The sequence below is a fragment of the Megalobrama amblycephala genome, linkage group LG2, assembly GCF_018812025.1.
Source record: "Megalobrama amblycephala isolate DHTTF-2021 linkage group LG2, ASM1881202v1, whole genome shotgun sequence".
In the NCBI taxonomy this organism is placed as follows: domain Eukaryota; kingdom Metazoa; phylum Chordata; class Actinopteri; order Cypriniformes; family Xenocyprididae; genus Megalobrama; species Megalobrama amblycephala.
The window spans coordinates 16,636,911-16,650,653 of record NC_063045.1 but is presented as its reverse complement, the minus strand read 5'-3'; the positions used below and the strand labels follow the sequence as shown (position 1 = coordinate 16,650,653).

General features: G+C 36.4%; 2 protein-coding genes and 1 long non-coding RNA gene across 13 annotated transcripts in view; 1 reads left to right on the top strand and 2 right to left on the bottom strand.

Moving 5' to 3' along the window:
- LOC125263844 overlaps positions 1 to 2,002 on the bottom strand; it is a 36,523-nt gene extending 34,521 nt beyond the window's left edge. Inside the window, exon 1 of the long non-coding RNA XR_007183913.1 lies at positions 1,904 to 2,002. This is a non-coding gene — a long non-coding RNA (uncharacterized LOC125263844). The remainder of the gene's footprint in view (positions 1 to 1,903) is intronic.
- nr5a2 (nuclear receptor subfamily 5, group A, member 2) overlaps positions 1 to 12,502 on the top strand; it is a 61,500-nt gene extending 48,998 nt beyond the window's left edge. For all 3 annotated transcript variants that reach the window (XM_048183122.1, XM_048183121.1, XM_048183123.1), the window contains one exon: positions 8,820 to 12,502. In XM_048183122.1, the coding sequence (XP_048039079.1) occupies positions 8,820 to 9,067 (248 nt within the window). In that variant the 3' untranslated portion in view covers positions 9,068 to 12,502. The remainder of the gene's footprint in view (positions 1 to 8,819) is intronic.
- Positions 12,445 to 13,743, bottom strand: part of LOC125263839 (adhesion G-protein coupled receptor D2) — a 94,154-nt gene continuing 92,855 nt past the window's right edge. For 6 of the 9 annotated variants that reach the window (XM_048183116.1, XM_048183114.1, XM_048183112.1 and 3 more), the window contains one exon: positions 12,612 to 13,080. In XM_048183116.1, coding sequence (XP_048039073.1) covers positions 12,967 to 13,080 — 114 coding nt within the window. In that variant the 3' untranslated portion in view covers positions 12,612 to 12,966. Of the gene's footprint in view, positions 12,567 to 12,611; positions 13,081 to 13,743 lie in introns of those variants that run through there. The other 3 variants (XR_007183907.1, XR_007183908.1, XM_048183113.1) reach the window with 3 other exon arrangements.

Below are 13,743 nucleotides of genomic sequence, written 5' to 3'. Positions count from 1 at the left end.
TATCTATAAAAGTGACCCGGTCACAGCAGAAGGAAAACACAGCCCCTTCTCTCAGACCCCATGAGCACTCGGGTCAAGCATACACTACACAGCTGAGCAGACATGCCCCTTGAAAATACTACTGTCTGAATAGTTTGTCAGCTGTTTGTGTGATAATATATACATATATATATATATATATATATATATATATATATATATATATATATATATATATATATAGTGTTGTCAATTGTATGAAATTACAAAAAGGCAATAAAGCAAAACGTATATACAAAAAAGTATATGTATAATATAAAAAATTACAAAAACTTAAATAATTTAGAATAATAATGATTGGCTCACTGTTTTATGTTTCTGCAGTACATTATGTTTTTGATGTTGATATTTTGCCTGGGGCAATGGTCAATTGCACTGTTTAGTGTTATTTAAAAAATTACATTTTTTTTTTGACTGCAGAATGCCACAATTGACCAATCAGAGCTGCATAATTAGAATTGTAACATATTAATAATACTGTCAATCAATTAAAAAAATTACTAATTAATCGCACATTTTTCTGTAATTAATTGCGATTAAATGTTTAAAAGTTTTTTTTATATTGTAATAATTTCGCATTTAATCACCAAATGAATGCAGAAACAACATAAAGACAGTATATTTTAAATATTTGATCTTACAGATAGGAAATATTCAGAAATTGAATGAAGCTATCAAACTCTTCACAGACTTCACTGCATAAATTTTAAATTAAATATAGATTAATTTTTATTAAAGCTACAAAAGTTATTCAGCTAAGAGCAGTGAGTGATCTCCTCTTTTTTATTTGTTCTTTGATTAGTATTAATGACAGACTGCAGCAAGTTTATTAGGCTGCTGTCACTTTAAGACCTGCCGCACATTCTGACACGCATTTAAGACTTCAGTTAACTGATTTAAGACTCTTATTAGGTATACTCAACAAAACTGGCATTTTAGCATGCAGTAATGTTGTGTGCTTTTGTCCGTTCAAGCACGAAAGAGCACTATGTTTATTATGTGTGCATGAGTTGTGTGCCAGTTCTGTTTTGTGTCTTGTTGCAGTTTGAATGGTTTAAGAGCATTTGCATGAATAAGAGTGTGATCATATAATGTAATAATCTGTAAAATCTTAGAGATACTTTTATATTAAAACTAAAAGATCTTTACATAAAATTGTTCTTGCAGACACAACTTTAAAAGTTGTGACTTATCAGAGAATATATATACTGATATCAAACATCTGTCAAAATCAGTATCACAAAGACATTCGTGTGTTCAGTGATCATCCGCGGGGCACGACAGCTTAGCCCTAAAACTGTCCCCTGTAACCGGAGAGCACTATTAAACGTGACGGCACAAATGAGCCGACAGGTGCTACAACCATGTCTCTTGTTCTCCTTTTCATCCACCTCTCCTTCCTCCCCCCATCATTGTATTTAAAGCAACAAAGCCATGGAATGCCTGCACCGCCTTCTGATTGGAAAAAATGCCCCATCATCAGTTTTCCTGTAACGTAAACCTGCACGGATAGCGTGGGGCTGGATGGGTGTCACACTTCAGGGACTAATATAGAACTGAGAATTCATCTAAACATTGTCTCACTTGGGGGAGAGGGTTTAGCAAGAATGGCAGGAGAGACGTGAGGTCACTAAGAGACGCAGGCAAGGGCCGTGTGTTGTCTGTCAACAGTGGGAATGCTGGGAATTGTGGCCGAGTGGGGGTGTTGTCTATTCCTGGTGTTTTCCATGCCTGAAGACTGTCTTGTTTTCGAACTATTATGTTTCTGGAGTGTTGCCATTTTTGCGACAGTATGGGCAATGTGACTGAGGACAGGAAATGATGGAGAGGAGAAGCTTAACATGTTAGAGCATGATGGAGTTACCTTCAAATGTTAGCACCTTTCATCTAGACATGCTATTATTCACATTCAGCTTGCTCAGCGAGATGGTCTTCAAATTGTTCCTCTGCCATGACAGTATCTGACCTGAAAGGGAAAAGAAACAGTAGAAGTTTATGTTAATACTCGCTGTAGCACCCCTTACGGCATTGCTGAGAATGCAGCACATGCACACATTTCGAAATTCGACAACAGCTGGGTTAGCTAATGCTACATTTCAGTAATGCCTCCAATTAAGTATTTGAATATGGAAATAAAATATTTTTTCAGATATATTTTTAAATATTGTGTATTTCAAAATATACAAAAAATATATTGCTAATGTAGATGCTGAAATATATTTACACAGATATATTTCAAATAAGTTTACGGTAACACTTTAGTATGGGGAGCAATTCTCACTTTTAAAGGTGCTAAAGAGGATGTTTTGCTTTATACATTTTTGCAATATTACTTGAAACTCTCTTTACTAACTGATAAAAGACTATTTATTAGGTGCACTGAAAGGAATAATATTAATATACATCATCTGTGCACGAGATAGGGCCTTAAAAACAGCCAATCGTTTACGCGATCATCGCGTAAACGATTGGCCCTCTGGCTTGTCAATCACTGCCATGACGTTCCTTGTGAGAGACGAGCGCGGTTGCGCGCTCCAGTAACTTTCCACACTCCACAGGCGCCGCATGCAATGTTTTTGTCAGGAGTAACAACTGCAGATTATGAGTTACATGCGGTGAGTCCGACATAATGAATCCACTAACACGACACAGCGAATGCCGGTGGTAAACACTCGTGTTCCAGTACTCGTGCACGAGTTTTGGGAGGCGTTCCCTCGAAATTCTTACGCATGCGCTCATTTCAAAAACTCAGTAACAGTCTTTGGTTTCTCAGTCGACGAAAAGATCCTCTTTAGCACCTTTAACTAGTTGCTTATTAGCTTGCAAATTGGCTGTTTATTAGTATTTATAAAGCACATATTAATGCCTTATTCTGCATGACCATATTCTACATCCCAAAATCCTACCCCATACCTAAACTTAAACGCTACAAAAACTACTTTACTAACTATTAATAAGCAGTGAATTAAGAGTTTACTGAGGCAAAAGTAGTAGTTTATAGTGAATGTGTGTTCCCCATACCAAAGTGCTACCAAGTTTACTTATATCTACTTATATATATATATATATATATATATATATGTTTTGCTATGTTTATTATATATATATATATATATATATATATATATATATATATATATATATATATATATATATATATATATATATATATATATCACAACAAATATGTGGCATATATATCTAAATATATTTGTCCAGAGAATATATTAAGTGCTTTATTTTAGGTATTTAAGCACTGAGTGCATCACATCTTATGATGTTATTTAATTAGTTTTATCCAGCTTAGCAGTAGTTAAGTTAAAGCTCCACAATTTAGCTTAGCTTTGACAGGAAGTGTACAAACATGTCATGTAAAGTTACCCTCAAGGTAAAGGAGACTGCAGCTTCTAAGCGGAATGAATTAATCCAGAATTTACACTCAAAATATATAGGCTGATTTAGTATGTGAGTGAGGGAAAGAGAGGGAGAGAGAGAGAGAGAGACAAAAACGTAAAATAAAAAAGTGAAAAAAAAAATGCAATTATAAGCAGACAAAAACTGTAATGGTCAAACATGAATATATAAAAAAAATGAAAACGGAGCCAAATAAATGGAGGAAAAAATCATGGTATGGGTTAACTGTCCTTCACTCAGGAAATATACATCCCCAGGCACTATGTTGAATTATTAATTCAAATTTGTAGAGAGAAAAAAAAAAAGGGAGGGGGGGGGGGGGGGGGGGGGGGGTTAGAGGGGGGAAAAGAGAGATATTGATGGAAGCTTGGCTTTAATGACCTCATTAGGTCTGTGGTTTCCACTATGGGCAGGATCTGGTCTGCAGGTAGAGTTTTGGGGGATAGTTGACCCCTGAATGATTTTCTGTCACTTTATTATAAACAAGAAGAGCTTGACGCACCTCCCCATTTCTGCACATGTAATCACGAACTGGCACGAAAACGTGTTGAATGCAAATATAGAGACACTCAAGAGGCGATCGCGATAAGATAAAGACAGAAGTCGAGAGACTCTCAGAAGCCTGTTTGGCTGTTCAGAAATGATCTGATAGACAGATAGATAGATAAATAGATAGAATAGACAATATAGAATATAGACAGACAGACAGATAGATGGAGTAAACACAGCAAACTGTTGATGAAGCCATTTCAGTTATATTGCCTTCCAAACGCAGAGAGTTTTATCATGATCATTATCGTTGGTTCAGCCCACACCCTGAACCTGCTAGCTCCTGACAGTGATTGTGCCAAAAGATAAGCAGATGTAAATATATTTTCCCTCACCTTAAGAGCAGGCAGAGTGCCTTTCAGCTAGCATTTGTAACAAGAAACGTTTGCCCCAGCTTCTCGTGTTTATTTCATTACACCTAAGGCGTTTTATACCCTCCCTCCCTGCACCGAGTGTGCGGCTTCAAAACCATCCTTGGGCGACCAGGATGTCTCTTCTACCTGCTCAGCGCCTCTATGAAGGGCTTAAATTTGACTTAATATATCCCCAACTGTACCAGTCCTGTTTAATTCCCTTTCATAGCAGTCAGAGGTGACCAGGGACGAGTAGATTGAGCCCTTCACGTCCCTCCTGGCTTTACATGGCTTAGTCAGGGAGAACAAACCTCAGAGAAACAAGTGATGAGCTCACTGATATGCAACATTATGATGCTCTAAAGAGAATGAAGTTTGTACAGATCACCATTGCGAATGATTTGGCATCCAAATGCTCAAAAAATATTTCCAAACCACCTAAACAAAAGTAAAACACATTGAGTAAATATTATCAGCAGTGATCAGGTGGACATTGGCCATGAGCAGAGCTTTAGGGGCTGGTTTAGGTGAAAAAAGTGATGTTTGGAGGTCAGCGGAGTTCATGCACCGCCCCATTTCCTGATTGGTGCGAATCTGAAAGAAGTTAATGATGAATAAGGATGAAATTTTGACAGGCTTGACTGAATATATGATTACAGCATGCTGTAAAGCCAAAAGGAGGGGGCGTTCGGAGACATTTTGCCCTTTGAAACTCTGTGCACACTATGTTCCAAAAGAGTCATAAACTTTTGCAAATACACATTACTGTCCTGAATCACCCTGCTTTTAAACAGTATTTGTTTCTGATTAGCTTCCAACAGGAAGTCATTCATTACACTGACATTGGCCTGCTAGAAATGTCAATGGATTCATCATTTGCTTTTCAAATTTGGTATTATGATTTAATTGCTCATTGACTAAACAATTAGAGGTGAAATTCCATATCCTTGTATATCTTCATTTGCAGTATGCATACTAACAAATTGTAATCAATATGCCATTACTGTAGTGAGTTTGCATACTGTATGGCGAATACAGATTCGCTATATTTGTGCATCCATGCCAGTATACAAATGAACCTCACAAGGGCTTTGGGGGGTTGCCGGCATGAATTTCTCGTGGAATGATCTTTTTTCACTTAGAAAATCCTTTCTAATTAAGAAGCATCCCAGCATATCACAAGGCGAGGGGTGGTGCTGGGGGTGTCTGCGAGTGGATATGTGGGGTCGTCTAGCATGAGCACTAGTCAAATGAACAATGTATTCCTCAGGACCTAAGGGTTTAGAGGCAGGCTACATCCCGGCCCTAGTGCACACTAAGGCTGTTTCATGAAAAAAAAATAGAGAAAAAGTTGATAATTAGTCCCACAGTGACTAAATGTTGAGATAGAAAATAAGAGTGCTTACCATGCGATGCTTCAACCTGACTAGATAACTGCTGCTTGTACGTTTTTTTCTGCTTTTTTTGGTCTCTGTCAGCAGGGCATGATTAAGCGTTTCTCGTCGTGGATAAATTAAACAAACAATCCTTGCAACCTGCCTCTCTTGCTCGGGGCGGAAGAGATCAAGCCATTGTCATCGATCAGTCGACTTTTTTAACCCCTCCCCATGCTTCGGTTTTAATGTTCAAACGTAGCCCCAATAATAAGCAATTAAAATTTGACTTTTTTGTAATGTCTTTCTTTAATTAGTCTGAAAAAGACAGAGCCACAACTCCCTCGCAGAAATTTGGAGCGAGAAACCATAACGTTTGGAAGTTTAGTGAATCGGTTAATTTGGTTAAAAAGATTCAACTTTTGCCAGACATTTTATGTTTCTTTAAACTGAAATTTCTGAAATTATAGATATTAATGACTGTGTCAAATATTGTTATTAGATCAGACAGACAGACAGACAGACAGAGAGATAAATAGACAGACAGACAGACAGACAGATAGATAGATAGATAGATAGATAGATAGATAGATAGATAGATAGATAGATAGATAGATAGATAGATAGATAGATAGATAGATAGATAGATAGATAGATAGATAGATAGATGCCTTAACATCTTGCCCTCAAAAACATCTTGACTGACAGGTTGTAGGACCACATTGTTTGTTTACTTCTTTTCACAAGGGCTAAAATAACCTGTCTGGAGCTGGAGATTTGTAATTGGTCATCTTCTGGTTAACCCCTCCCCCTTCCTTGTCCTGATTGTGCCTGCTGGTGTCACCCAGGGGTCAAACATCCTCACCAGCACCATGAAGGACGCACGGCTTGTTCTACAGACCTCATTACATTGCTGCTGCAGTCACTTCCCCCTTCTCCCCCTCTTTTTTTGTCAGCCGAGGCAGTCTCGATTATTTTTAGGGAAAAAGAGAGCAGGCAGAGAAGTGTCAGCTGGCTCATTAGATATGGCTGGGTGGGTCTGAGTGCTTTTACAATCGTTCGGACCCCAGCAGTCTCCATTAGGAGGGACTACAGCGAGATGACCACACTCCCGTTCAACCCCGGGTCAAAGGGATAAATAAAAGATCACATGAGGTGGCCCCTCAAAACCTGATTAAATAGAGCCACACGCCAGGGATTCATTAGCAGCTCCTGCCGCCACAGAACCACCCTCTACACCCTCATCTGAAACACAAGAACACATGCAGCTCCTCTCAACACGTTAGCACACCATAAATTAAAGACGTGACAAGGAAAATGTCAAAATTTAGAGCATGAAAAATCTGATGGAAAAACTAAGAGGAATTTGAGATCTTTCTTGATCTTTCTTCATCAAAATCTCCAGAAATTTATACACACACACACACACACACACACACACACACACACACACATACACTACTGTTCAAAAGTTTGGAATAACTAGGATTTTTTTTAATGTTTTTGAAAGAAGTCTTTTATGCTTACAAAGGCGCCATTTATTTGATCAAAAAAATAGTATTGTGAAATATTATCACAATTTAAAATAACTGTTCAACTAACCTCTATTTTAATAAACTATTATACACTACCATTCAAAAGTTTGGGGTAAGTTAATTTAAAAAAAAAAAAAAATCAATAATTGGCAATAACTGAGCATCAAATCAGCATATTAGAATGATTTCTTAAAGATCATGTGACACTGAAGACTGGAGTAATGATGCTGAAAATTCAGCTTTGACATTATAGTAATAAATTACATTTTAAAATATATTTGATTAGAAAACAGTTATTTTAAAGTGTAATACTATTTCACAATATTACTGTTTTTTTTTCTGTATTTTTGATAAGTGAGCAAAAGGTGCTTCTTTGAAAAACATCTTAAAGGATTAGTTCACTTAAAAATGAAAATTACCCCAAGCTTTACACCCTAATGCTCAAAATAACTAATTGGTTTAAATTGAATAAAGTAGTTCAGTTAAATTAACTGCTATGAGTATTTAGAACTTTCTTTTTCTTTTGAGTTCACAGCACTGACATATTTTAAGAAAACTGAACTGTTTCATTGTTTTGAGTTGTATGAACTCATTTCTTTTAATTTAGACTAACTTAAGTTTAAGTGAATCTGGATTGGGATTTCTATTTCCCAGCATGCTTTGCCCATGGCACTCTAAAGGAAGAGTAAATGCTAAAATTAAGTGTTATATAATGTTTTTTTCACAAGAGTAAGGGAGATTTAGTAGTGATCAGTGTTTTGTTATGCTAATTTAGAAGAGTTTCTGTAAATGTGGGTTTTTTGAGAGTAACCATCATGGTGACAAGTAGCGCATGCGGCTTGGTTTGAGAGTAGGCAAGTTACATGTTTTAAGTTGCTGTACTCATTCAGTAAGTGCTATACCATGCTATTGTTAACATGTTAGCAAATTAGCAAGTTGGCATTTTTTGTATTTTCTTAGGGTTTATAGTGAAGTAAATAACTCATTTGATTTGCAAGAACTCAAAATAAAAAAGTTAATTAACTAAATATTTTATGATTTCTATTAAAATGTATGAGTTACCTAACTCAGTACTTCAAGTTAGGAGCAATTAACATGCATGAGTACTACAAACTCAAAACTTGATAGTTCTGCTTACTTTAAATTGGGAGCATCATAACTCAAAAAATTTGATGTAACTGATTACCTACATTTTTGTGGTGTATATGACTTTCTTCTTTCTTATGAACACAATCAGAGATACATTAATAAATATCCTGACACATCTGAGCTTTATAATGGCAGTGAGCGGGATCAACGACTATGAGCATACCTCCACATCTATCCATCATAAACATATTCCACACGGCTCCGGGGGGGTTAATAAATGCCTTCTGAAGCAAAGCGATGCGTTTGTGTAAAAAAAAAATCCATGTTTTAAAGTAAAGCTTGAGGTAATTTTCATTTGAAAGTGAACTAATCCTTTAATTATTCCAAACTTTTCACCGGTAATGTGTATAACCCCTAACCCACACTTAAGTAACTATAAAAATGGTCTTTATCTCATCTTTTTTCAGACGTCAAGAACCTTGAGAACTTCCACCTGGTGGAGAGCGTCCAGGAACAGGTCAACGCCGCGCTGCTGGACTACGTCATGTGCAACTACCCACAGCAGACGGACAAGTTCGGCCAGCTGCTGCTGCGGCTGCCAGAGATCCGGGCCATCAGCCAGCAGGCTGAAGAGTATCTGTACTACAAACACCTGAACGGTGACGTGCCCTGCAACAATCTACTTATAGAGATGCTGCACGCCAAACGTGCCTGAGGACCGGTGACGACCCTTTTTCGTCTCGACACATCACGCACACTGCTCCCAGCACCACCTCAGTCCAGCGTCATCACCAGACATAGCCTTTGAACGATTAAACGTGCACGAGATGCGCACTGACTGCATGGGTTTGCGGTGGGCCGGACACTTTGGATCTTATGGAGAGGGCACGGTAAATCTCGAAAGCAGTTTGGCTCGAAGGGCAGATGCATTTCTGATACAGAAATGAAGTGAAGTGTTATAATGACCTCTAGGCTGTGGATTTGTCATAGTGTTGTCGAACCATGACTGTCAGTCGTTATTTGTTCTGTGTGCAGCTGATCGAAACGTCCACTTTACACTCAGACTCAAGGTGGAGGGTTTTGGATTACTGGGAAGGAACTGGGCACTCTTTTAAGACTGGTTTGCCAGCATTGACCCAAAGTTTCCATTAGGACTGGCCATGTGGCCCTCCTCTGTCTGTTTTAAGGCACACAAGCTGGGCTAGAGCCAGTAGGCGGAGGTAAGACGGACAACCAGCCATTGCCTGCGCAAACCATAAAGACTTTATTCCAACCCCTCACCAAAAAAATGATGCGACGTATTTCTTTTTTTTTTCAAATTGGCAGTTGTTTCTTCTCCTTTTCACTTTGAGGCTGCTTTGTGCCAATATTTTCTCAATATAAATCCTGTCAAGAACATGTCCGGGTCTTCATCTCAAAATCATAAGAAAGAAATGAGAAATTATATTTTGCTTAAAGAAAATTGTGTCTAATATTTGGACCAATAAAAAAATAAAAATAAACAATGAATTATTTAAATTATACAGTAAATGAAGTAATAAAAAAATCATAATAAATTTTGGAGGTAAATGTGCTGAACTGTCATTATATAATTATTAAAAAATAAATGATTCATAATAAAGCAGAATTTTGAGAGAAAAATGCTAAATTGTCATGAAAATGAGAATTAACAATTTTAATTAAAAAATAAAAAAATTAGATAGCTCATTAATTCATAAATATTAATTTTATTTATTTAGTGCAAAAATATAATAAAAAATAATTTCTCATTTTTTATTCTTTGATTTGATTTGAAAAAAAAAAAAAAAAATGCTTAAAAACATTTACCTCATGACACACTTTTTTCATTTATTGGTGTAGACTTTTTTGTAACATTTTGCAGTTTGTTCATGTGAATGTGAATAAAGTGCAGTCTCAGAGCCAGGATGAAGAAATAACACCTCCATCAACACAAGACCAAAGTCTGCAGAGAACAAAAAAGAAAAAAAAAACCACACAAAAAAAAACAACCTTAACTATCAGTATTAATAATTTGTGATGTCACAGTCATGTGAGTCTTGCCTTATTTCATTTCCATGCTAGCTAACCGTGCTGATGTGAATTATGATATGTAAAATAAAAAGTACATATATATATAAAGTATTAATGTTATACAATTGAAAAGAAATAAGAGGTGTTTACATTCATGTGGGAGATAACTGTGATGCGTTCAATTGCAAAGCAATGATTTCATATAAAAACGAAACAAAACGTTCAGAAAAGATTATATTCCTCTTGTTTGCTTTCTTAGGTGTGTACAGTTTTCATCTTTCTTGACCAGTACTTAATTATGTCGTGAGACACTAAATCAGAGAGGAATCTCACTTAATACTGAGTTTCGATTTTTCTTTTTTACTTTTTTTTTTTGTTTGTTTTAAATTGTGCTGGCTTATTTCTGTGGACACCTGTTTTTACGTTCTATGTTTGAAATGTACGTCACTGGTTAAGCTTAATTTATTGTTTTGGTTTCATCCATGTGTTCCTGCACAGTGCGGTGGGGTCATGACTAAATGTATTTGTTTACTGTAGCACGTTTTTAAAAATGTAGATACGAGATGCAGTTACGGAGCTAAATGGTGATTGAGTGATTCACATTAAACACCCATCAGTCCTGCCACTGTAAAATATCAAGAGCTGTACTTAAGTGATCTGGTGTGACTGACTGGTGCATCTTTTCTATCGTGAGATTTCAATGAATGTTTTCATGATAGCGTCTGTGTTCTATACCAAAGACAGCGTCTGTCCTTCACTTGTACTTACCTGTTTGCTTTGCAATGAACGAATGAGAGCTTTGCTACTTGGGGACTGCCGTTGTTTTTCCTGAATGCTTCATTTGACTGTATTGCATAAAATTGGTCTTAAAGTCAACATGAAATGAAAATGAATCCAATTTATTTCCTTAATACACAATCTTGGTCTTGTGCACAATTTATCAGTGTGTGTTGTTGCATAGAAAAAGGTTTTTCTTCATAATCTAACTGCCATTACAAGGCAGAAAATAATGTTATAGCCAATGGCATTCAATTACAAAGCAAAACAAAAACAAAAACAAACGAAACAAAACAAAAGCAAACGAAAGCACAACAAAACAAAAGCAAATGAAAGAAAAACAAAACAAAAGCAGATGAAAGCAGAACAAAGCAGTAAATTAATCAAGATTAACATTTACATAACAAAAGGTACTGTAATAATTGCAAATAATGATGATAGATTTTAAAATAGAAACCTATTAGCATACATCAAGATGCTTTTTTTTTTTGACAACAAACTTGACCTTCAGCTTTCATTTCTCCATAAAATCTCCTCAAAAGTGGGTGCTGGTGGTTTATAAAGGGAGTAGTTTCCCACAATCCATTGCAAACTGAAATTCAGCTCCATTTTGGCATGTAACGGCCACTTTTTACCACCAAAATAAGTCTCCCTTTACATTTTTCTGATTGAATAACCTGCTGCACATGGAAAATATGTCACAGTACGGAAGTAAATTGGGTCGTAAATATCATTTCATGTTGACTTTACAAAATCTGAGGTCAAAAAGAATCAACACAGTAAAAAACACAGTTGAGGTGACTGTTGTAACACACCTGAAGCTAAATGTTATGTGTTGACTTAAAGAGCAGTGAAAATGACCACCATGGTGACTTAATATCCCAATCATCATTTTTTTTTTAAGCAAAGTGATCTTTCTGACATGTTTCACACCTTATCAATGTAAATTCTTTCAGACAAAAATGCACAACTGCTTTAATCGACATTTGCTGCATGGCATCTACACCCCCATTTGTACATAAGGCCACTTCTTTATTGATTCTAGGGAAATTGATTTGTATTTGCTTCGTTTTGTGACTCTACTGTGTTGTGTGTGATCAGACCGACAATCTTAAGAAATCCAGTGCCCCTCGTTCCCATTTTGTTCCCCATCACCGGAAGTCCTGCAGCTGCTTTGGATGTCTGCTTACCTGCCTGAATGTCTGGATTGGGATTCTCTTTGTTTGTGCGCTGGAAGCCGCAGTCAGACCCGCATCTCTGATGTCACCTCTTGCCATAAAGAGTTTCCATACAAGCTCTTGGAATCTTTCCATCATATTTTAATAAATGACTATTATGCCAACAGTTGTCATTTTATTTCCGTCTCTGGCAATAATCCATTATCAGTGAACAAGAGTTTCTTCCTACTAATGATACAAAGATGAACAGATTCACACTTCATACAGAGACAGATTCAAGAATGTTCAGATTCCTATTCAGATTCAAGAGTTTGAGATTTCAAGAAAACATACGCAGAAGAACACGTACCTGATCCTGCTACACTCTCATTATAGTGTGAAGACAAAGTAAAAAGAAATAAACTGCCATCAGATTCATTTTAGCTTATTCAAGATGAAACCTGTACAAAATAGAGTAAATCTTCAGTAAAACATTCAAAGTATTAAGTTAGTTTTTCACAAATGAACATATTTAGATTGTAGTTTACTTCGAGATAAATTGCAAAGCATGTACACAATATGTTGAAACATTAAGGATATCTTTTACAGAGTATCCGCACTTTACCAAAATACAAGACGCAAAGAAGTTTCAATAAAGACACATGTCGGCATTCTGCTGAAGAGGTGAAATTTGTTCGGCCTCCATGGGTACATTCAGACTGCATTCGTTTGGAAGTCTGTTTTTAGGTTTCTTTAAGTTCTCCTGAAAGAAAGAGGGGAAAAAAAGAACAGATATAGAGAAGTGCACTTCAGCATACTTTTGAAAAGAGTTTCTTTTGAAAGTAATATTTATGAAAGAATGTACTTTTAAAAAAGGGTATTCAAAGTGCGAACTGAATGCAATGTTTTCAGACAATTGTAGGTTAATAGCAATTAAATGAAAATGGATTGTAGTTTAAATTTATATAAAATGCAATTGCTTGAACTTAAAATTGCTCTTTTGCAAATCAGAACAGACCATTGACCTGTAAAGAACTGTTAAATGTGGTCAAACTAATACAAACATTTAATGGAATATGAACAATATGATTTCCACATTATGTTATATGGATATTTATCTCTATATAAAACAAACCAAAACGTCATTCTCAATCACACAGGCACAAAAGGCATTTCCACACTGTATTGTACAGTTCAGCAAAATAGATTGAGCTGTACCAAATTCTTCACAGGAACAAATCTAAGCTGTTTTAAATCGAAAATAGACTGTGCAGACAGCATATACTTGGGCAAGAGCCCTAAACCAACACAACCACACGAGCCCTTCATTTTGAGAGCCGCCCTGCTGAGAGACGGTGAGAACAGACTGTGGCAGATTTATTCAGACCACTCAAATCCATCAATATGGTAGTCAGTCACAGACAAC